Source organism: Microcaecilia unicolor, chromosome 1 (genome assembly GCF_901765095.1).
Source record: "Microcaecilia unicolor chromosome 1, aMicUni1.1, whole genome shotgun sequence".
NCBI classification, from domain to species: domain Eukaryota; kingdom Metazoa; phylum Chordata; class Amphibia; order Gymnophiona; family Siphonopidae; genus Microcaecilia; species Microcaecilia unicolor.
Window position 1 is genome coordinate 113,725,508 of NC_044031.1, and position 24,134 is coordinate 113,749,641.

Below are 24,134 nucleotides of genomic sequence, written 5' to 3' on the forward strand. Positions count from 1 at the left end.
TTAATCCACAGGACAAGTACTGCTAGGAAGCACCCTCTAAAAAACATAAATAAAGTTTACCTGCAGAGGTCCTAAGTAGCTACTTCCAAATAAATCACTGCAAGGTGCTATGGCCATTTAAAAGAAAAAATCCTGCCAAAATGGAAAACATGTCAGACACATAGCCAGGAGGGAAGACCTTCCAAGTTGAAGCTTTCTTTCCATTTTTACTAAACCACTGGAGTCTCTTGGGTGGGTGGGTGGGTTCTAGGGCATTTCCTAGTGGACTGTTGGGCTGCAGTACAATTAACACAGAGGTGTTGGTTGAGGTGGTGTTGGAGATAAGGGGTTCACTCCTCCCTTAAAGGTACATAGTTTCTGGGCAAGCAGTCTTGGATTGGTCCCCTGAGCTCCTGTTTTTTAAGGGACTGGACTTGGAGGGAATGCTCCATCAGTGTCTGATAATGCTAGAAGCTGGAGCCTTAGTTGCTGACGTAGTCTACACAGTGAAGAGCAGGGGTGGAGCTCTGATGGCTGGTCAGGCTGTGCAATGAGGAGTTGGTTTGGATCGCCAGCACACAGTGGAGCAACCAGGTTGAGGATAGGGAAGAGAGATTGGGTAGGGGAAGAAAGGAAAGAGACAGGGCTGATTTTCCCCCAGTCCACCCTGCTTTCACATCATCTTTTCATCATCATAGAAAAATAATCAGGCTAAATTCCATTTTTATCGAGAAGAGTTCTGGAAACAAGATTCATGATTTTACTCAAGACAGAGCTGATGACTGCAGAATGTTTGGCCAGTTTGGATATGTATTTTTGCATATATTTGTGACTAATTGCTACTCACTGGAGCAATAAAATTTGCCCATATATTATGGTAGTGGTGAACAAAAATGATTTTGTAATTTGATTGTGGATGTAAGCTTGTAAACAGCCTAGAACTTTGTGATTGTATGGGATATTGTAAGTAAGTAAATACAAAAATACAATAAATTGCAATAATAATTCATAAGGAACTTTAGTGGCTTCCTTATACATAAGTAAGCTATAAAAATGTCTTTGGACTTATCTCCAGTTACCTTTTTTAAATATTGTTTTCACCAGCCAGCTATGCTTTAGTTTAAATCAACTAACTTGTTTTCAGAAGCCTTTTTGTGCTAAGACTATAAACGATCAGAGTGACAGAGTTCTCTTCTTTTATATACCCTTTTAGCATATCTTCCTCATGGAATTTCAGTATCTAAAAGTTGATTCTCTAATTTTGAGTATAATTGAAGCTAGTGTTCATTTATCTTCTTTCAAGAAAGTTACCTAGATATGGGTGTGGTAGCATGGATTAGTGGTAGGCTTAAGGGCCTCACAAGCTACAGCAAACCCAGTTGCTGATATAAATCACAACACTTTATTTATGTACACAAAAGAAAATAGCCAACCCTGTTTTTTCACAGGCTTGGTATTTTTTTTTTTTTTAGTAAGAATTTCTTGAAGCACAATCACAGTTCCTGCAACTGACCCTGACATGGCTCCATAGTTGAATATAACCCCAAAAAACTGGAGACAAATTTCTACTCAAATTTGTAATAGATACTCTAGTCTCCAAAAATCACTTGTGCAGGAAACACTGATGTAAAAAAATCACACTTGGTAGATATATTTCCCAATAGATTAAGCTGAGAAAATAGACCTCAGTAGTCAAACCTGTGCTCTTTATTATTGCATAGAGCTAGGGAGTACAACCATCACAGGTCAAAAAAAACTCCACAGAATTGCAAAAACAAAGTGAAGTGCTGTAGTCATATAACAGGAAATTTACTAAGGACTGCAGATCAAACCACTTCTTTGAAAAGGTGATATATCAAATCTTATCTTCATGTCGCCCAAATTTAATCGATCTGTCCACTTGTAGTTCATCAATCAGTATCTGACAGGGTATCTCTGTTTCACATAGCTGCTTTAGGGGAAATACTTCTGTTGAAAAGCCTCCACATACTTCAAAATGGCGATTTTGTGCGTTTTGCACTTGGACATTTTTTTCGAAAATGGTTCAAAAAGATAAATGCACAGAGCAGAAAACATCTAGTAAACAGCCATTTTTGAAAAAATAAAAACTGGCTGTGTTCCCCACTTGAATGTTAGATGTTTTGAGCAAAATGTCCAAAGTTAGACTTAGACGTCATTTCGAAAATTCCCCTCTTAATATACTGCCTCTTTGCAATAATGTCTTATTTAAAGAACCGATTATCAGTCTGGCATATTTTAAATGGAAGCCATGAACCTTAGGGGGGAAGTTATCAATATGGACTACTGTTAAGACAGTTTATTTTATCACATCTCATATATTTTAGCACAGATCTCATTTTATGCAAAAAGACCCTGTGCTAAAATAGCACGACTTGTGGTAAACTAGCCCATCTTAACGGTAGCCCACGTTTTGATATCGTCTTTCTTTAGGGGTCCTTTTACTAAGTGGCGGTAAGCACTAATGTGTGCTTCCCACACGACAAAATGCGCTATCGCGGGATGCACTCAGACGTCTGGTAGAAGTTAAGGCATCTGAGCACGCTTTCCCGGTACTAAAAAGTACTTTGTATTTTTTTTGTGTCAGGGGTGTGTTTAGGGGCAGAGAGTAGGTATACCCAGTGCTAATCTGCGTAGGTACATTGCTGCACGCCAACCAATTAGCACATGAGCCCTTTCCGTCTAATAAATAGGTGTCGGTATGGACTCACATGCTAATGGCCACGCGCTAATTGGGAAAAATGGAAATGTGGCTATTTTAAAGCCATGCTAAAAATGGCCTCAGTGCGCAGGGAAACCCATGCGCTATTCATAGCACATGGCTCCTATTAGTGCAGCTTAGTTAAAGGGTTCTTATTTTAGCACAGGGTCTCGTCACTTCAGACTACATGGGTAATTTAAAAGTTCATAAAACAGAGATGTTCTTCGGTCATATTTGTATGGTTATAAAAAGACATGCTAATTAGGAATTAATAAAACAATGGCAGTAGCTAAACAGTTAAACCCGAAGCGTGTCAGATATTCTGTTGAGAGCCTTTTTTGGGCTTTGAGTACAAGAGCATGGTGATAGCAAGCTTTGTGATTGTGGTAATGCTAGGCTGTGGAAGCTGGCCAGCATGGCAGGAGCTTTGGGTCTGTGTGGCCGTTTTAGGACTTGTATTTAATGAGCACCCTGAACCGTGCTAAAATTACCAAATTGCAGGTTTAAATTAAAGCTTGTTTTAAAAAAAATCTTTCAATTTCCGTATGTCATTTAGAAACAGTTGATTTGAAAAGGTCATCTAATTATATTTTGTCTCTTAGAAATGAGAGAGAGAGAGAGACAGGAGTAGCTAGCAGAGTTAACTGGGTTGCTTTTCTGCTTACTCATATACCATCCTTCAGATAAGGGCCCCGAACACTGTCTAAATATGGAAGGAGCCTCGATAAGATTAACGTTTGGTACAGGACTTCACAAACACAGACCTCAGAGCCTTTGCAGAACCTGGACCGATTTGAGATACCAGGAGACTTAGTTTTCACTTGATATTTTCCTAAAGTTTTAAAAAGAATGAAAGTGCCAGTGATTATTGATTCAAAGGTAGATGACAGTGATGAAGAGGAAAAGGTATTGGGCTCTGTTTATACACACATAACCATATGCATGCATGCACATATTTAAATATCTTAAATCATTATTATGAGTATGTTTCATTTTTTACAGGTGTTTCCTAATCCTGTTGTTGAAGATAGAAGCATGGAATTTGCCAGGAAATGTACTGATATTATAAGCGATGTAAGTGACAGGACTCATTGTGTTTGTTGGTCATCTTTCAACCTATATAGTTATGTAACTGTGGTTATGCAGTTTAGTTAGCATACGTTAGCCACTTCTTTGAGGAGATAATATTATATATGAAAAGGATGCCCAAAGTATGAATATAAAAATGTGATAAGTCTTGGCATTGTTTTAATTCTGTGTATATGCAGAGGAGTGTGGTAGCCGTGTCTGACAAAGAAGGGCAACCTTTGAAAGCTAATCAAGAAATGTATTAAGTTATGTCCAATAAAAAAGGTATCATCTTATTTTCTTTTCCATGTTTTATTTTGTTTGATTTCTATTGATAACCTGTGTATATGCAGTAATCGCATCAGTATGTTATAGGGATGTATACAGGGAAAAATGTTTGGTTTGTTTTTGGAAAATTTGGGTCTTTTCCCCAATTTTCATTGATTTGTTTTGTTTCACACGCTTATGAAGGCACATGTGTAGGTTAATTCATCTTAAATCAGTTTTTCATATGTTTTTTTTAAGGCCTTAATAAATCAAATGTACATCTCTGTTGTGTTACTGTTCTGAGAAACTCGGTGCATCTAAAAAGTGGCAGTTTTTATTATCACACTAATAAATCATATCTCTTGGAAAATGGATTTGGATAAGTTGGATAAGCAACACTATGATAGAGAGTACAATGATTTGTGTTATTAAATAAAGGTTAGCAATGAAAATTAGGCGCTCATATGTCATGTTAATCTCTACAAGTTAGTCATTATTTTCTTATGATTTGTTTACTGCAGTTTTTTAGCTGTTTATGACACTGAACTGCTTTCCATGGCATGCAACTGCAAATTAAAGGGATGCTGTTAGTTTAAGAAATGTAAATAGCTGGTATTTGTATAGAACCAGTGGTGTGGCCACAAAGATATTGAAAAAAGGAGCAAAGTAGATTCAGCTGCAGTGAATCTGGAACTGGTTCAGAAAGACACTGTAGCCCTCCTGCCCCACAGAAGAGATGGGATTAATTTGGGAGTATTAATAAAGAGACCTTTGATCTTCTTATTTTAGAAAAACGTGTAGAATAAAAGCAGTTTTATAACAGGTCACCTACATGGAGAAGCAAGAAGGTGTCTATTTGTAGCCTGTGCTATAATGACACATAGGCATGTTTGGGGCTCATTTTCAAAATAGAAAAATGACCAAAAAGCAACACAAAGTGGCATATGGACATTTTATTTGCCAAAATGTCCAAATTGCTATTTTCGAAACCCATTTTTGGGACAGTTTTCTATGCAGTTCATATGCATTGCATCCATATCACAAGGGGGCATGTTGAAGATGGGATTCAGGTGTTCCCATAATGGAACAAAACAAAAATGTCCAGGGCTAATAGTTGGACGGTTTGGTCTAGACCTGTTTCAATCATGACGAAGCCACAAAAAGGTGCCCAAAATGACCAGATGACCACTGGAAGGATTAAGGCATAACCCTCCCTTACTCTCCCAGTGGTCAGTGACCCCCTCCCAAACCCCAAAGATGTGGAAGAAACAGTACATACTAGCCTCTATGACAGCTTCAGATGTTTTGGCCAGCCCTGTTAGAGCAGAATGCAGGTCCTGGAGTAGGCCAGGGACCAATGCAGTGCACTGTAGAGAAGGGGACCCAGACCTATAATCCACTCTAACTGTTACACTTGTGGTGGAATGTTTCAACCCTTCAAAACCCACCAAAAACCTGTTGTACCCACATATAGGTGACACCTGCAGGCATAAGGGTAAGGGCTATTGTAGTGGTGTACTGTTGGGTATAGTTGGTTTTTGGTGGGTTTTGAAGGGCTCCCCCTCATATTGATAAGGGGGTAAACTTGAGGTGTGTACCTGGGAGCTTTTATGTGAAGTCTACTGCAGTGCCCCCTAGGGTGCTCCATTGCTCTGCTGGGATGTCTGTGTGGCCAGTCTACTAAGAATGCTGGCCACCCATACATCTCAATGGCTTGTTTTTGTGAGTTTTTCCCTTGGACGTTTTCTTTTTTGAAAATGGTGCAAAAATATAGATGCATTGAGCACAAAAACATCTTGCAAATAGACATTTTTGAAACAAAAAGTTGGGCATTTTTCTAATTTGAAAATGGCCATGTTCACTACTGGATTTTTGGACATTTTCTGCAAAACAGCCAAAATCGGATTTAGATGTCCCCCTCCACTTTTACCCTATAACTACCTTGTGGGGGAAATTCTATAAAGTGCACCAAATTCTGTAAAAGAATTTGGGCATCCAGATTCTGTAATAGAAAATAGTGTAAGTCGGCATTCATGCGTCAACATTTAGGCACATTTACCTACGACATGTTTATGGCAGGCATAAATGGTGCCTAAATGTGGCACTTTGGCACATAAATGACACTATACTATAACATATTCATGTAATTGTGGGAGACACTCTTTCTCAAATCCATGTGAATGTCTCCTTTGCATTTGCATTCTGTGCGTGTTGAGTGCTAAAGGGGACAGTTTCAGTAAATGGCATCCAAATCTGGACACTGGAAAAAATCAGCACAGAGAGTGGATAAGGGTATTTTTTTTTTATATTGTGGGAAAAATTTTGGTGATGCTTTAGAGAAAGAAATGACAGGTTTTAGCAATCTGTTGGAAATGTGAAGAGAAAAGAGAGAGAGAGGAGTCAAAAATGACCTCAAGGTTGCAAGCTAATGAGACAGAGGATTAAATGTTATCCACAGAAATAGAGAATGATGGAAGAGAACAGGTGGGTTTAGGGGGGAAAGATGAAAAGTTTAGTATTGGCCATGTTGAGTTTCAGATGGCAGTGGGACATCTAGACAGCAATGTCAGACAAATAGGCTAAGACTTGGGCCTGAATTCCTGCTGAAATTTCAAGTGTAGAGAGGTAGATCTGGGAGTCATCAGTGTAAGAATGGTTCTGAAATTGTGATGGAAGAGAGAAGAAAACCAAAGCAGAACAGAGCCCCCAAATCTCCTACTTGTTTTTATAACATTGATGTTAAATAGTTGCCTGAAAACATGCTTACACCAGCGGCATAGCCAGAACTCAATTTTTGGGCAGGTCTAGGGGTGGACTGGGGAGGGGGCATTTTCTGTCAGGTCTCCCCCCCCATCCCATGAAACGTATCTTTGCTGGCGGAGATGCCAAAGCCCCACCAGCGGAAGAGATTCTCCGCCAGATTTGCACTCGTACTGCAGAAGCAGCGAGGAAGCTGTCGGGGTGTTCCAGCTTCAAATTCCAGCACTTCTGCACATACTCAGTTCAGCTCCCTTGCTGGTTCAGCAGTAGGATTGTGGCTCTGGCAGAGAATCTGGCAGGTAGGCCTTGCATCTGGTGCCACAATTTTGAAGGAGGTCTGAGCCCAAAGTTGGGGGGGCATGCCCCCGAGGCCCCCTCGTGGCTACACCACTTGCTTTGACTAAGGCAACCCCTTATAAAATAACTTTCTTAATGTTGTAGTAATTTGTGCTCTGTTGTGCATTTGATTTGTGATAGTCCAACAGCCCTTTATTAACATTGATATTAAGAATGCATAAATTGGTGACATCTATGCATATTGGGGTAAGTTTATAAAGGGCTTTACATGCATAAAGAAATGTGCATGGTGGAGCATGAGTGGAGTTGCAATTTCTGCGTGTTCACATGTATATTCATATCAGCCTTGGAGCTGATGTAAATCTATGTAGCTTCATTATAGCCATGATATCTGCAGCTTTTGTGGGGCAATTCTATAAAGACCCATAGGTACCTTTTAACAGAGCTGACCTGCTATAAAATTATTCTCATTGAGGATAATTTTTAAAGCTATTTGGGTGGATAAAAATATGGTTTACCCAGGGAAATGGGTTCTTAAACAGTTGACCGCTATGCAGCTAAACTTCTGTCACTGACCACACAAATATATCTGCACTGAGAAAAGCTACCTGGGGCAGGGGTTTGCCATTACAAGCATACTTTAGAGCCTTCAAAGGGGCTCCAGCAAGGGGCGGGGAAACCCATATTATCGAAACAAGATGGCCATCCATCTTTTGTTTCGATAATACGGTTGGGGACGCCCATATCAGCAAATTTAGGTTGACCTTAGAGATGGTCGTCCCCAGGACTTGGTCATTTCTGATTTTCAGCGATAATGGAAAGCAAGGACGCCCATCTCAGAAACAACCAAATCCAACTCATTTGGTCGTGGAAGGAGCCACCACTCATAGTGCACTGGTCATGCCAGGACACCAACCGGGCACCCTAGGGGGCACAGCAGTGGACTTCACAAATTGCTCCCAGGTACATAGCTCCCTTACCTTCAGCCAGATGCACTAACTGAACGGAAAAAGCCCTTCCCTTACCGATCCCTTAGCGATTTGGAAAGGAACGGACATGCATGAAGGAAATCGCATGCAAATGAGCTGCTTGCTGTTAGCTCATTTGCACACGATTTCCTTCCTAAGGAGGGGAAGCCAGTGCAGAGCAGCCAAGCAATTATGCGTGGCTGCTTTGTGCATGCCAAAGATGGCTTCATACATGCAGACAAGCTGCGTGTATAATAGCTGTCTACAACCTTAGAAAAACGCAAGTCCAGGTGAAAACGTCCAAGTGCTTGTCAGGGACGTCGTTTTTTTTTTTTTTTTAGAGTATGGGTGAAGGACGTCCTTCACTATGCCTCTGTCCCTGCGACGGCAGTTGAGGATGTCCAAAATGTGGATGTTTCTGTGAGAAGGTCATCCATGCCTTTGCTATGCCTCCGACATCCCCTTTATTTATTTGGATTTTGGATCATAAGTAGCTACAGTGGGATTTGAACCAGCCATCTCTGGATTACAAAACCAGTGCTCTAACCACTAGGCCACTCCTCCACTCTGCTCCCTTGAAATTTGGCCTTCCCTGTCAGGGGGGGCAGTTCAGGACATCCAAAATGTTTGAAAGAAGGACATTCATGCCTTCGCTATGCCTCCGCTGACATACACATACCTTCCCCCCCCCCCCCCCCCCAGGGACCTGCATACTGCTGCGATGGACCTGAGTATGACATTTCAGGCTGGCAAAAAAAGTCCAAGTTGTTTTTTTCAGAGTGGGAGGGGGTTAGTGACCCCTGGGGGAGTCAGGGGAGGTCATTCCTGGTTCCCTCCAGTGGTCATCTGGTCAGTTCGGGCACCTTTTTGAGGCTTGGTCGTAAGAAAAAATGGACCAAGTAAAGTCGCCCAAGTGCTCGTCAGGGACGCCCTTCTTTTTCCCATTATCGCTTGAGGACGCCCATCTGTTAGGCACGCCCCAGTCCCGTCTTCGCTACACCTCTGACACGCCCTCGGGAACTTTGGTCATCCCCGCGACGGGAATCAGTTGGGGACACCCAAAATCAGCTTTCGATTATGTCGATTTGGGCGACCCTGGGAGAAGGTCGCCCATCTCCTGATTTGTGTCGAAAGATGGGCGCCCTTCTCTTTCGAAAATATGCCTGAAAATAGGCCAGCATATTTATTGCAAAAAGCCCTAGTGTCAATCTGAACTTTTCACTTTTTCAAATGTATTGTAAGTCAGAGCAGGTTTTTATGGTGTCTAGATAGAAGTTGTTAGTATGTTCCTAGCAGATCAAATCATGAAATTTAAATCCAATTGGATAATGACCCTAAACCTCACTGCAGGCAGTGAATCATGCACAGTGGGTAGAAAATGAGAATGAATTTGTTTTCTGTGTGCTGAGGCAAAAGTACAAAATTATCACACAATTAATAAAAACAAACTTTCTTTGCCCTTTTCTAGATCAGCTATAAAGAAGAGTATAGAAGAACCAAAGGCAAGTGCAAATTTGTGCCTGACACTCTTCAACTTAAGCATCTGAAAAATGTCACTGCTTTTATTTCTGAGGTAAAATAATCCGTATTTGAAGACTGTGTAATGATATAAAACATATACAACATCTGTATTTACGTTATTGGCCTTTTGTGGCTTATAGTCCTATGTAATATCTCCTGGGCTTTATTATTTTGGCTTCATGCATGAGCATGCATCCTGGAATACCAGACACTGCTCCAGGCCATGCAGGGAAGAAAAATTAGTTGTAGTCTGAGGCAGTACCCTCTGCAAGGAGTGTAAGTTGTTAGGCTGTGCAGGTAGTGACCAGTTTTACCTGGGAGAATATATAATTGGGATACATGGGGGAGGGTGGGAAGTGGAAGAGACAGTGGTGGGAGCAAGCTAGAAGAGAGACAGCAGCGCTATAGAAATGCTAAGTAGTAGTAGTAGTAGTAGAAAAAGTGGTGCCCATTGATTGGGAAGAAAAAAGCTTAGTAGGATGGGACAAAGGGGGTGAGAGGGAGAGGTGGGACATGTTGAGTAGGGGAATGAGAGACACTAGGATAGAGAGAGTGGTGGGGACAACCTGGAGAACGAGTGTGATGGAGATGAGGTAGGGTGGGACAGAGTATTAGCCTTTCTAGACATCCTAATCAGGGGTGATTTTTTAATAAAAATATTTGCATTTCTGGACCCGCTTTTTGCTGTATCTGTTTCTGGTGTGGATCCGAAGAACTTCAAAAATGATCCATAATCAATAAGTTCCAACACCTCTTACAGTTTTTGTTGAAAAATGTACTTTCAATTAAAGCAGGCTCAAAATATAGCTCATAGAGTCATTTACATATCTTTTAAAGATCGACTTTTCTTCTTTTAGAGTCATGCAGCTCACTACTTAGACCGTTCTTTTGATGCAATCCAACACAATGACTCTGACATGGCCAGCGTTTTGCGGCTCCCTCGCCGCTCATCAGGGATCCTTCAATCTTGCTGCTAATATTTTGCACACTCTTGAGGTTTTCGCCAATGCATACTTTTACTGCTGTAATTGTCTATTGCTTATGTTTGACTTATTTTTGCTGTACACCGCCTTGAGTGAATTCCTTCAAAAACGTGGTAAATAAATCCTAATAAATAAATAATACATCCTTATTCTATAACTTGGCACCTGCTGTTAAGCCCCAAGTGTGCACAGAGTTTAGAGAACAGTAGTGCTTATGCATATCAGAGGTGCCAAAAATAGCATTTATGCGCATAAGTACTAGGCTTTATTCTGTAAAGCATGCGCCAAAATCACTTACCCCCTAAATCTATAAACTTGTGTGCCCAAATTTCCAAATAACGCATGCAAGTTATAGAATAAGGCCAGTTGTGCGTTTAACTTAATTCAATACTTGGCTGTTAATTAGCTTAAACTGGTGCTAATTGGCACAAATTAGCACTTATGCACATAACTGCCCATAGTCACTATTGTATAAGTTTTGCAGTCAAATTCCAGAGTGCGCAACTTCTAGGGAGCATGGGTGAATCAGGGGCATGCTAGGCAGTTACAAGTAAATATGGACTTATGCCAGGGCAGTTGTATGTGCAATTGCCATTCTAGAAGTCACGCTTAAAGCCAGCTTCGTTTAGAGATCCGCTCCGAAATTCAGGTGCATTCTGTAACAATGTGTGCAGCTTAATTGACTTAACAAGATAATCAGCATTGATAACAGTACTTAAGCAATAATGAGCACTAATGGGCAATAATTAGAATTTACGTGCGCAGCTCGCTAAGCGTATTCTTTAATGAACTGCGCCTAAATTCTAATGTGCACAGTTCAAAAGGGGCATGGCTATGGGCGGAGAAGTAGGCATTTTGTGGGCATTCCAAAATTTACATGCGTAGTTATAGAATATGGCCCAGTGCGTGTAAATCTACTTTCATGGATTTATGACATGTTTTCATTGCTGTAAATGGAGGCGCGTAGTTTTAAGTGCTGGAATTCTATGCACTGCGCTTAAATCTAGGTGCCGCTTATAGAATACGCTTAGGTGAAAATGTTTTCCACGTGGGTTTTTTTAGGCACCATATATAGAATTCCCCACTTAGTGTGCATCATCCTGGTGCCTAAATTTGGATGACCTTTTGTAAATTTACCATTTAACTCATAACTGCGAGGGGGTGCACGTGTGGGCAGAACATGGACAGGCAGCTTATAGCATACTATGGAGCCCTTTTACTAAAATGAAAAATGGCCTGCAGTAGTGTAGATGCATGTTTTGGGCCTGCGCAGAATCAATTTTCAGCGTACCTGTAAAAAATGCTTTTTAAAAATTTTTGCCAAAAATGGACGTGCGGCATAAAGAAAATTGCCGCCCGTCCATTTTGGGTCTGAGACCTTACTGCCAGCCATTGACCTAGCGGTAAGGTCTCACACTGTAACCGTGCGGTAATTGTCTATGCGCATAGAATAATGATTAACACACGGGTTTTGTTGTGCGTCAGAAAATAAAAATTATTTTCCGCCATGCATAGTGGACACACGTCAAAAATGAAATTACCGCAAGGGATACGTGGTAGCTGGGTGGTAACGCAAAATTGACTTTTGTTGGGAGCACTTAGGCACCTATGCGGATTAGTAAAAGGGCCCCTATCACTTTTACATATTGCGTGGCACACTTAAATGTACCAGCTTATACTAGGCATTGAGCTGCCATAAATGGGCATGCCTACAATTTGGTATGCCAATGTGGGTTTGTGCTAGTGTTCTATAATGACTTAGGTGTGCCTGAGTGCTGTTATAGAATTGGCGCTAAGGTCTACATTCTATATATATGGTGCCAAAAAAATCGGTGCCAAAAGAGCATTAGTCTATAAACCGTACTTAAAGTTAGGCGCTGTTTATAGAAGAGCATTTACACCCGGGACTCATGCCTAACTTTGGGTTTGGCCATTTTCACCAACTGAAATGTGGTGCAAATGTACGTGCCTACGTATCCCCATTATTCTATAACAATGCACATTAATTTTAGGAACGCCCCTGTCACACCCATAACCCTCCCAACTTTTGGTGACATATATAGAATTAGGGGGTAAGCATGCCCCATTGTGGCTTCTTCATCTTGGTATCAGGTTATAAATTTGCCCTGTTAATGTGACTTTTGCTTATTAGGTTTCATGGTAATGCACATTAATGGCTCATGTTAATACATTTTTGTGTATTGGCGCATTAATTGGGTAAGGAAAGCATTTGTTGGGGGAATTATGTCTTTTTGGTCAGAAGTGCTTTCTTCCAGTGGCGTAGCAAAGGGGGGCGGGAGGGGTGGTCCGCCCCGGGTGTCAGCTCAGGGGGGGGGGGGTGCTCCCTGCCAGCTCCCCCCCTCGGTGCATCGAAACCCCCCGACCAGCTCCCGCACCCTACCTTTAAAAAGAATGTCGGAATCTGAGGCGAGGCGAAGCCCCTCGCGCCTGCCCTGCACGTAAAAGAAATGTGGACCGTCTCATCGGGCCTTCCCTCGCTCTATCTGTCCCACCCTCCGCTGACGCAGAGTGAGAGAAGGCCTGGCGGTCCACATTTCTTTTACGTGCAGGGCCGGCGCGAGGGGCTTCGCCTCGCCTCGGATTCCGACATTCTTTTTAAAGGTAGGATGTGTGAGCTGGTCGGGCGGGGGTCGATGCGCTAAGGGGGGGGGGATGTCATCGTGCTGCACCCGGGGGGGGGGGGGGGGCGAACCGCCCCGCCCCGGGTGGTAGCCCCCCCTGCTACGCCACTGCTTTCTTCTGCAACTTCTTAGCTGGTTTATCGAGGTCTCCATGACAGAATTCTACCTCTGTCCTTGCTAACTGTTGTGTAGGGTTTATCTACTCTATCACTTTCTGATCAAGGGGAAATGGTTTCTATTATTTCCCTAACACACTTTCATCAGTCTGTGAATCAGTGTTCATTTTTATAAAATAACAAGAGGCTCTGAGAAGCCCTTGAAGTTCTTTCAGGTACTATTTTATTTTGGTAATTCTGGTTCAATAAAAGGTATCATAACCTACAAAGAATAGTATTATCAACTTAAAAAAAAAAAGTTATCAGACACTCTACAATATTTGGATCAGATTCTGTAATTGACAGTCTTCAGAATTTTTAGGCCTAGCTCTTTGTAATACTGTTTAACCTACTGGATGCCAGAAATGCTCCGCTACAGTCCCTGAGGAGCTCAGATAGGTCTGGTATTTTGGGCAACCATGGTTGTCAATAGTCCTTGTAGTAAATATATTCACTGTGGAAAAGGCTAGTGTTGAAAAACTCTGTCCTATATCCTGAAAGAGGGATTTTTAGACAAGCAAGATGCTTTGTCATCATCTATAGTCAGACCTTGATGATCTATTCTCTAAATTTTAAAATTGCCTTTCTTGGTCAGAAGTTGGTCTGATCTTTGTTTTTATATACTAACAACGCAAACAGTGCTTCCCCAAACAGAAATATAATCAACTATAAATATACATTGCAAAGTTAATATAAAACAGTAACAGATTAGTACCTTTTGAATTTACCTTTATTTTATAGTAATTTTAGCTTTAATATTTTTTCTCTTTCATTTTCTTCTTTCATATCTTAGACAAAGTATAAAGAAGCAGGCAAGAAAGAACTTTCAAACTGTCTGTACAAAGAGATGCCAGCTACTATTGACACTGTCTTTGCGAGAGAAATTACACAGCTTCAGAGTGAGGTACGATTTCTCATGAAATATTTGTAACCTGAACAGAGCTAATACAGATAGTTGTGGAAAATTGTTAGGTATTGTCTGTGATTTATGTGGAAAAGTTTGAATAAAAACTGGCTTGGTATGAAGACAGGAGAACTGCAGAAAAATTTGATCATGTACTATAATATTTGTAGCACTTCATGCGATCATATCTATTTAGAAGAGGTAAATGATTTTACTATCTATGTATTTTAAACTCAAGTTTCATTTTATACCACTAAATCAATTTCTCTGAATTCTATTATAGGTCCTTGGCTCATAGCTAAGGTTTGATATCTATCCAAGACTTTATTGTATGTATGTATGTATTTATTTTTTGTTGAATATAAAATGGTCTTATATGAGAGAGAGGCCTGTTGATGGGAGAATAACCTTCTCAAGAAGTGTGTAGGAGGTTTCACTCTTTGCATTCTAGATTGTAGATGTTTCCTGCCATAGCATATCCCCTTTCCTTATTAACAAAGGTATTATTTGTGTAGACTAGAGACTGGAAGTTTAGGTGATTACGGACTGAAAAACAGAAGGTGACTGGATAAAAGTAAAGATGTAAGGTAAAGTTTGAGGTTCTCTGTCTATGCCACTGTTCCATATTTGACTGCCATTACTTCTTTTAGGTAGCCTATCCAGTGTGCCCTTCAGCACTAACAGCCCAGTCTCTTCAAACTCTTCTCCCTCAGATATCATCTCTTCTTATCCCATGCTTTTTGATTCAGATTGTCTTTTTCTCTTCAGTTTCCACTGGGAAGCTATTCCGTGCATCCATCATCCTTTCTGTAAAGGAATATTTTCTTAGGTTTGAGTCTTACCTCCTTTCACCTTATCCTCTGATTTCTGAATACAGAACTTAGGGGCCCTTTTACTAAGCCGCAACAAAAAGTGGCCTGAGGCAGTGTGAGCATGTCTTTTGGGCTCACGCTGTGCCAGTTTTTACTGCGTTCTGGAAAAGGGCCTCTCTTTTTAAGGGGCCAGAAAATGGACGTGCAGCAAATCAAAAACCAGCAAACATCCATTTTCGGCCTGAGAGCTTACCACCACCCCTTGACTTAGTGGGAAGGTCTCACATTCTATCCGGGTGGTAGGCATGCAGCGTGCGCTCACTGCTGTTTACCGCCTGGTAAGCACCACACCAGGGGCGTAACCAGATTTCGGTGGGAGGGGAGGTCCAGAGCCAGAGGTGAGGGGGCACATTTTAGCCCCCCCCCGGCACCGCCGACCCCCCCGCCATTTTTGACCCCCCCCCCACCGCCGCCACCACCAACTTTGACCCCCCCTACCAACAACCCTCTTGACCCCCCTCCCGCCGCCAACCCTCCCCCACCGCCACCTACCTTTGCTGGCGGGGGATCCCCAACCCCCGCCAGCCGAGGTCCTCTTCTTTCGGCGCAAGGCTTCGTTCTGTTTCTGTGAGTCTGATGTTGGATGTCAGACTCACAGAAACAGAACAAAGCCTTGCGCCGGAAGAAGAGGACCTCGGCTGACAGGGGTTGGGGTCCTCCGCCAGCAAAGGTAGCCGACGGCGGCGGTGGGGGAGGGTTGGCGGGAGGGGGGGTCGAGAGGGTCTTCAGCAGGGGGGTTCAGGGTCAAATCTATGGGGGCCCTGGCCCCCGTGGCCCCACGTAGCTACACCACTGCACCACACGGTAGAAAATAGAAAATATTTTCTACAGCGTGTTTTCAGTGTATGCCAAATTCAGAATTACTGCCTGTGGCATGTGGTAGCTGGGTGGTAATGCTGAATTGGCATGAGCTGGATGTGCCTAGGCCCGTACGGGCGGAGCCCCTATCTTTCTGCTGAAAAAATGAATCCAGACCTTCCTTTCTATGGAAAAAGGCCCACCTCATCTGCATTTATTCTTTTGATGATAAAAAAGATAAGAGTGAGGATAAATGAAGGCAATACAAATCAATTACAAATATAAAGCCTGATATGGCCATGTTTCAGCACATGCCTGCTTAAGGGGTATATAAAATATCAGTGAAACTTTCCCTTTCAACTAAATTGAATAATGCCAAATCTTCAATAACTATAATTGTCATCTACTGCAACTAACTTCTCTTAAAGAAGGATCTAGGCACCTGGATTCCATTGTAGAATACTAGCTTAACTTGATATTGGCACAGCTTATATTTACTTGCCTGCAGTTGCACCACCCATACACTTGGTGAAACTATCATCACATAAATGTAGCAGGGAGATCTGTAAGTTATGTGCGTAAGGGAGAGGCCTGCACATGTGCACTCCCTTTGAATTTGTGTACTACGCCACTTACATGCACTGTTACAGAATAGCATGTAGGTGCTAATATTCTGTACATTTGTGATGTGATGTGACATACCTCTTGTATCCCACCATCTCCCACTGTCCAGTGGTTCAAAGCGGTTAACAGAAAGAAATGTAAAAAGTAAGAATTTATGAAAAAGAAAAAAAAATACTGAATTAAGTAACGTTTAAACAAATGAGTCTTCACATTTTTATGAAACTGAAAATAACTAAAAGAACTTCGTAATATATATGGAAGTGAAAGCCAAAAATGAGGGGCCTGATAACAGAATGAGTACTCCAAAATTGTTTTATATTTGTTACCAGAAAAAGAAGGAGGTAACAAACGAAATGGATCTCGTCGTCTTGAGCTATCACGAGCCAAAGGAAAAGAAATCAAATTAAAAAGATGTTCTGGAGATATACCATCAAATATCTTAAAAACTAAACAAGCTATCTTAAACAAAACTCTCAGATGAATGGGAAGCCAGTGCAAAGAAGCAAGGGCAAAAGTGGAACTATCAAATTTCTTAAGACCCAAAATAAGGACCCTGTTTACTAAGCCGTGCTATAGGCACGCTATCATTTTGTAGCCCATGCTAAAAATTAGTGGGTGCTAACGCTAAAGACACCAATAGGAATATATGGGTGTCTCTAGCGTTAGCACGCAATAATTTTTAGCACGTTCTATAAATGATAGTGCACCTTAGTAAATTCTGGTCACCGTATCTCAAAAAAAGGATATAGTGGAATTAGAAAAGGTGCAGAGAAGGGCGACGAAAATGATAAAGGGGATGGGACGACTTCCCTATGAGGAAAGGCTAAAACGGCTAGGGCTCTTCAGCTTGGAGAAAAGGCGGCTGAGGGGAGATATGATAGAGGCGTATAAAATAATGAGTGGAGTGGAACGGGTAGATGTGAAGCGTCTGTTTACACTTTCCAAAAATATTAGGACTAGGGGGCACGCGATGAAGCTACAATGTAGTAAATTTAAAATGAATCGTAGAAAATGTTTCTTCACTCAATGTGTAATTGGACTCTGGAATTCGTTGCCAGAGAATGTGGTAAAGGCAGTTAGCTTAGCAGAGTTTAAAAAAAGGTTTGGATGGCTTCCTAAAGAAAAAGTACATAGACCATTATTAAATGGACTTGGGGAAAATCCACTATTTCTGGGATAAGCAGTATAGAATGTTTTATACTTTTTTGGGATCTTGCCAGGTATTTGTGACCTGGATTGACCACTGTTGGAAACAGGATGCTGGGCTTGATGGACCTTTGGGCTTTCCCAGTATGGCAATACTTATGTACTTATAAGTTTGGAAGCAGAATTTTGAAGTAATTGTAATTTCAAACCTAGTTTCTCTGATATTGATGAGTAAAGAACATTACAATAATCCAAATGGCTGATTATACTAGTGTACCAAAATGGAAAAAATGGGCCCTGTCAAAGAACTGTTGAATATGACACAATTGATATAATTTTAAAAAGACAGTTTGAGTTAAGTGATGCTTCTGTGGCTCATAGGAAAGAGGTATCTAATATGATACCTAAAATCTTTGATGCAAGTGGTGTATAAATGCAGACACCCATTTATAGAATTTCTCTTCATATTATCAAATCTTTACAATCAATGTAGTGAATGCTCACAGTATTCTCAGGGTCCTAGGTTGCATGACAGCTTCAGTCAATGTTGTTTGATTTATAGCATTACACATGAGACATCAGCTATGGTTCTCAGGTTCCAATGGACACAACGTTGAAACTACTCTCAAAGAAAATTAAAATAATATTAACTGTAAGATGCTTGCATCTTTAGTGGTAGCTGCCCTCCAGCCTGCAAAAAGGTTATGCCTTTCAAAAGATGCAGTAGCATATCATCCTCATCATGGATAGATCCACATCCATTTGGAGAGAACATATCCTATACCTGTGTATCCAAGACTTGTGGAAGTGCCAAGAAAAGATTTTACACATCATCCAACAGACATTATAATGGTGAATTTCAGAGAAAACTGTCCTTATTCAAATTGACAACCAAGTAGCCTCTTCTCAACAAGAGGGAGGTGCAAGTTTTTCATTCTATGCCAAGAAGCGGTTAGGATGTGGGATCTGGTTATCTCCTTCTTTCTCTGCTGATGAACTTGCTACATATTTCTCTACCAAAATTACTAGCATAAGATAAACTTTCCCCCTTTACGGTTCCATGTACTACTGTTTACTCCTCTAAGGTGACAGTCAGTTCCAGAACTGATACAACAGCTTTATGAAACAATTTTTGCTTGATCTTGTGTTAATTTACCGTTTCAACTTAGCCTTGACAATCCTGATGATACACACTATTACTTCAGCTTTAAATCCTCTTTCCTTGAAATATGTGAAGCATCTTTTAACTTGCCTTCTTTCTTTTATCTTATCTATGGTCAACACTAGTCTTTCTTCTAGATAGGTGCCTGCTGTCTGGAAACAGTCTATTTGACCAGTTGTTAAAAATAATCCTTTCTTTGTCCTGTTAGTGTTTCCAACCATTGCCAAGTGTCAAATCTTTGCTTTATTTTTTTCTACAATTTTAGAGAGTTTTTTTTCCTCAACTCACTGATTCTCTACCGTAAACAGTCAGGGTGCCATCAGGGTCATGGTACAGAAACCCTTTTAACTGCACTTTTAAATGACACATGCAGTTTTACTTTTTCTCATATCCTTGGATCTGTGTTCTGCAATTGACCTTGTAGAGCATCAGCTATTGACTACCCACCTTGCATCACTCAGAATTAATGGACATGTCTTGACTGGACATCTATCGTGGGGTACTTATGCTAGCTATTGTAGAGTCCTGACTGATGGCAGTGGCTGCACATCACCCCATGACTCATGGCCGTACTTTGGAGGGACCTGAGGTGGGGGAGGGGAAGTATACATTAGGTGGAAGCTTCTGTACAGGGGTGGTTGGGGGACCAAAGAACTGCATACTGAGCTTTGGAGCTGACAATGGTGTATCCAATGAGTGTGGGTTAAGGGGCATGAGACCATCCATTTGGGGGCCAACTGATTTCTGTGAGAGCCCTCTGTGGTCAGTGTACTGTTCTCCTTGAACACTCCTTTGTCAGATATGTGTTTGGCATAGCAGTTAGGGCTGTGTGTCCTGAATGCAGTGGACGTGGGTTTGATTCCCACTGTGGGTGTTTGGGGTTGCTGTTTTATTTCCCCTGCCGTAGCAGTTGAAATGTGCTAGGTAGTGTGTGTGGCACGCTGGGCAGTTTTGTCGTGTTCACTGGAGGATGCTTTCCAAAGAGCTTCTCCCTCACCCCCCTTCGTTTTCACGTCATCTCATAGGCTGGGGGTTGGCAGCAACACATTCTAGTAGATACGGGAGTTGTGGGCACACTGTAAGGAGGATAGCTGCATTCTCAGGCCTTGATCGGGGAGAGAGCTGTTATAGTGGTGCTCTGTCTGCGTTACTTTGGGCCCTGAGACACTTCCTCATGCACCAGATTTGGGTGGACTCCTCTCGCCTGACAGCTCTGTATCAGGGCCAGAGCGACTTAAGGTCCCAGTGAACTCTGAAGCGTCTGCAAAACACAAGTTGGTGGAAACAGAGAAACATGACGGCAGATAAAGGTCACATGACCCATCCAGTCTGCCCATCCTCTGTAACCCCTAATTCTTCCGTGTACTAAGCGATCCCATATGCTTATCCCATGCCTTTTTAAATTCTGGAAGTCCTCGACTCCACCACCTCTATATTATAATTTTGACTACCTTTTGTGCAGTGCTTCTCACATAGCCTGTGACAGATTGCAACAGGCAGATTTGGGGGGGGGGGGGGCTGAGGGATGGGTATGCACCAGGAGCGTAGCTAGGTTGGGCCACGGGGGCATGGGCCCCCACAGATTTAGCCCTGGCCCTCTCATCTTTCAACCCGCTGCCGCCGCAAGGTACCTTTGCTGGCGGGGGTCCTCAACCCCCGCCAGCTGAAGTCTTCTTCAGCGCCGGTCTCCAGTGCGTTTGCTGATCTTTTTCTGTGAGTCCTGACTCCTGACATCCTGTGATGAAGAAGACTTCGGCTGGCAGGGGTTGGGGACCCCCGCCAGCAAAGGTACCTGGTGCGGTGGGGGAGGGTCGGCGGCGGGAGGGGGCATTGAAAGTGGCGGGGGAGGGTCAGCGGCGGGAGGGGGTGTCGAAAGTGGCAGGGGGTCAGCGGCAGGCTAAACTGTGACCCCTACCGCAGGCTCTGGACCCCCCTCCCACCGAGGTCTGGCTACGCCCCTGGTATGTACTACATAGGCACAGGTGCTGTGTGAGATGAGGTGTCATGGTGGTCTCTCTGTGGATCTGCTGATATTTGCTCAGATTTCAGCACAGACATCACTGATGAAGGAGTTGCTGAAAACAGGGTGCTTTGTCAGACAGTCCAGAAAGCAGCGGCATGAAACATACAGAAATACTAAGAGAAGTGTTCTGCCTATCTGCTTTGAAAGTCTGGTGCTATTTATTTCAATTGACTTGGAATTTGCTCTTTAATTGGAGAGCTTTTTTTTCAGCAGGCTAAATTGTGTGCACTTGTTCAGCTTCTTGGGAATTGATCTAGTTAAAGAAACACTTATTACATTGAAGTAGTGTATGTTCAAAAATCACTTATTTAAACAAATGGTGTTGGAAAATATTAAGAAGAATTACAGTGGGGGAAATAAGTATTTGATCCCTTGCTGATTTTGTAAGTTTGCCCACTGACAAAGACATGAGCAGCCCATAATTGAAGGGTAGGTTATTGGTAACAGTTGAGAGATAGCACATCACAAATTAAATCCGGAAAATCACATTGTGGAAAGTATATGAATTTATTTGCATTCTGCAGAGGGAAATAAGTATTTGATCCCCCACCAACCAGTAAGAGATCTGGCCCCTACAGACCAGGTAGATGCTCCAAATCAACTCGGTACCTGCATGACAGACAGCTGTCGGCAATGGTCACCTGTATGAAAGACACCTGTCCACAGACTCAGTGAATCAGTCAGACTCTAACCTCTACAAATGGCCAAGAGCAAGGAGCTGTCTAAGGATGTCAGGGACAAGATCATACACCTGCACAAGGCTGGAATGGGCTACAAAACCATCAGTAAGACGCTGGGCGAGAAGGAGACAACTGTTGGTGCCATAGTAAGAAAATGGAAGAAGTACAAAATGACTGTCAATCGACAAAGATCTGGGGCTCCACGCAAAATCTCACCTCGTGGGGTATCCTTGATCATGAGGAAGGTTAGAAATCAGCCTACAACTACAAGGGGGGAACTTGTCAATGATCTCAAGGCAGCTGGGACCACTGTCACCACGAAAACCATTGGTAACACATTACGACATAACGGATTGCAATCCTGCAGTGCCCGCAAGGTCCCCCTGCTCCGGAAGGCACATGTGACGGCCCGTCTGAAGTTTGCCAGTGAACACCTGGATGATGCCGAGAGTGATTGGGAGAAGGTGCTGTGGTCAGATGAGACAAAAATTGAGCTCTTTGGCATGAACTCAACTCGCCGTGTTTGGAGGAAGAGAAATGCTGCCTATGACCCAAAGAACACCGTCCCCACTGTCAAGCATGGAGGTGGAAATGTTATGTTTTGGGGGGTGTTTCTCTGCTAAGGGCACAGGACTACTTCACCGCATCAATGGGAGAATGGATGGGGCCATGTACCGTACAATTCTGAGTGACAACCTCCTTTCCCTCCGCCAGGGCCTTAAAAATGGGTCGTGGCTGGGTCTTCCAGCACGACAATGACCCAAAACATACAGCCAAGGCAACAAAGGATTGGCTCAGGAAGAAGCACATTAGGGTCATGGAGTGGCCTAGCCAGTCACCAGACCTTAATCCCATTGAAAACTTATGGAGGGAGCTGAAGCTGCGAGTTGCCAAGCGACAGCCAAGAACTCTTAATGATTTAGAGATGATCTGCAAAGAGGAGTGGACCAAATTCCTCCTGACATGTGTGCAAACCTCATCATCAACTACAGAAAACGTCTGACCGCTGTGCTTGCCAACAAGGTTTTGCCACCAAGTATTAGGTCTTGTTTGCCAGAGGGATCAAATACTTATTTCCCTCTGCAGAATGCAAATAAATTCATATACTTTCCACAATGTGATTTTCCGGATTTAATTTGTGATGTGCTATCTCTCACTGTTACCAATAAGCTACCCTTCAATTATGGGCTGCTCATGTCTTTGTCAGTGGGCAAACTTACAAAATCAGCAAGGGATCAAATACTTATTTCCCCCACTGTATGTATAGAGCATTTAAGTGAGCTGAAGTTCAGCATTTTCTCACTAAAAGCTTGGCTCGGCTGTAGGAATCAGCCTATACGGAACGTTTCTCATTTTTCCTTCACTATAATACAAGAGTTGGAGTTTGTATAATTCCTGAGATAGCTGTTAAGTGATTAATAATAATAATACACATATACATATTTGTTTGGAATTGATTTGTTTCTTGGACATTGATTGGTATATCGCTCCCTTTGCGGTTCAAAATTTGAAACGATAGGTAAAATTCTTGGGCACATTGTTTTAAACAGGCTTTTTTTTACTGCTTTCTCTTTTGAAACATGCATTCAATATATTTCTATTTTATTCCTTCATCCAGCTTTTCTGTACTATCCAACGTTTTGATTATCCAACAACCCTGTCGGTACTGTTTATGTGAGAATCTACTGCAGTGGCGTTCCTAGCCTGGATGGCACCCGGGGCAGATCGCCGATGCGCCCTCCCCCCCGGGTGCAGCGTGCCCCCCCACCTGCAAAATGACACCTTCCCCCCCCCCCGGCGAAATGACACCCCCCCGGGTGCACGCCGCTAGGGGGGGGGGTGCCACGGCACGCGCCTGTAGGCTCCGACTTCGCTAACTTCGCTCGTTCGCTGCAGCTCCCTCTGCCCCGGAACAGGAAGTAACCTGTTCCGGGGCAGAGGGAGCTGCAGCGAACGAGCGAAGTTAGCGAAGTCGGAGCCCACATGCGCGCGCCACGGCACCCCCCAGCGGTGTGCACCCGGGGCGGTCCGCCCCCACGCCCCCCCACTTGGTACGCAACTGATCTAGTGTGAATACATTTTTGTACCTACGTTGTCTGCCTTTCTTGATCATAAAGTTTTGAAACTCACTTTTGCTGTACACTAGTCTGCCTCCTGAATTCTTTTCCATTCCTTTCTCATCACTCCCATTCTCCATCTCTGCCTTTCAGCCATCTCGCTGACATCTATTTTGTCTTTTTCATTTCCATTTTCTTTGTCTCTCTTTAAGTTTCAAGTTTATTTAAAGATTTACTACCCTGCCCATCAAACAGTTGTCTAAGCGTCTTACAATCTAATGTAAAAAGCAAAAGAAGAGAAGGAGAGGAGGAGAGGAGGAAGATAAAAAGAAAGCAAGGGAAAGGGGGGAGAACTACAATGACAATAGGGAAGGAGGGGGAACACATAAGGGCAGCTGCATGGTCCAGGTCCACCCTGTGGAGACCAACCGGTAAGCAGGCAGGTTTTGAAGTTTGCCTTGAAAATTTATCGTGTTCACTTGTCTTCCCTCTGTTTATACCTTACCCTC

At 42.7% G+C, this 24,134-nt stretch overlaps 1 protein-coding gene across 1 annotated transcript in view; it reads left to right on the forward strand.

Moving 5' to 3' along the window:
- The first annotated feature begins 3,547 nt into the window (after positions 1 to 3,547).
- Positions 3,548 to 24,134, forward strand: part of NEBL (nebulette) — a 208,206-nt gene continuing 187,619 nt past the window's right edge. Inside the window, 4 exon segments of the mRNA XM_030201905.1 lie at positions 3,548 to 3,604; positions 3,701 to 3,772; positions 9,527 to 9,631; positions 14,153 to 14,263. Of these exon segments, the coding sequence (XP_030057765.1) occupies positions 3,548 to 3,604; positions 3,701 to 3,772; positions 9,527 to 9,631; positions 14,153 to 14,263 (345 nt within the window).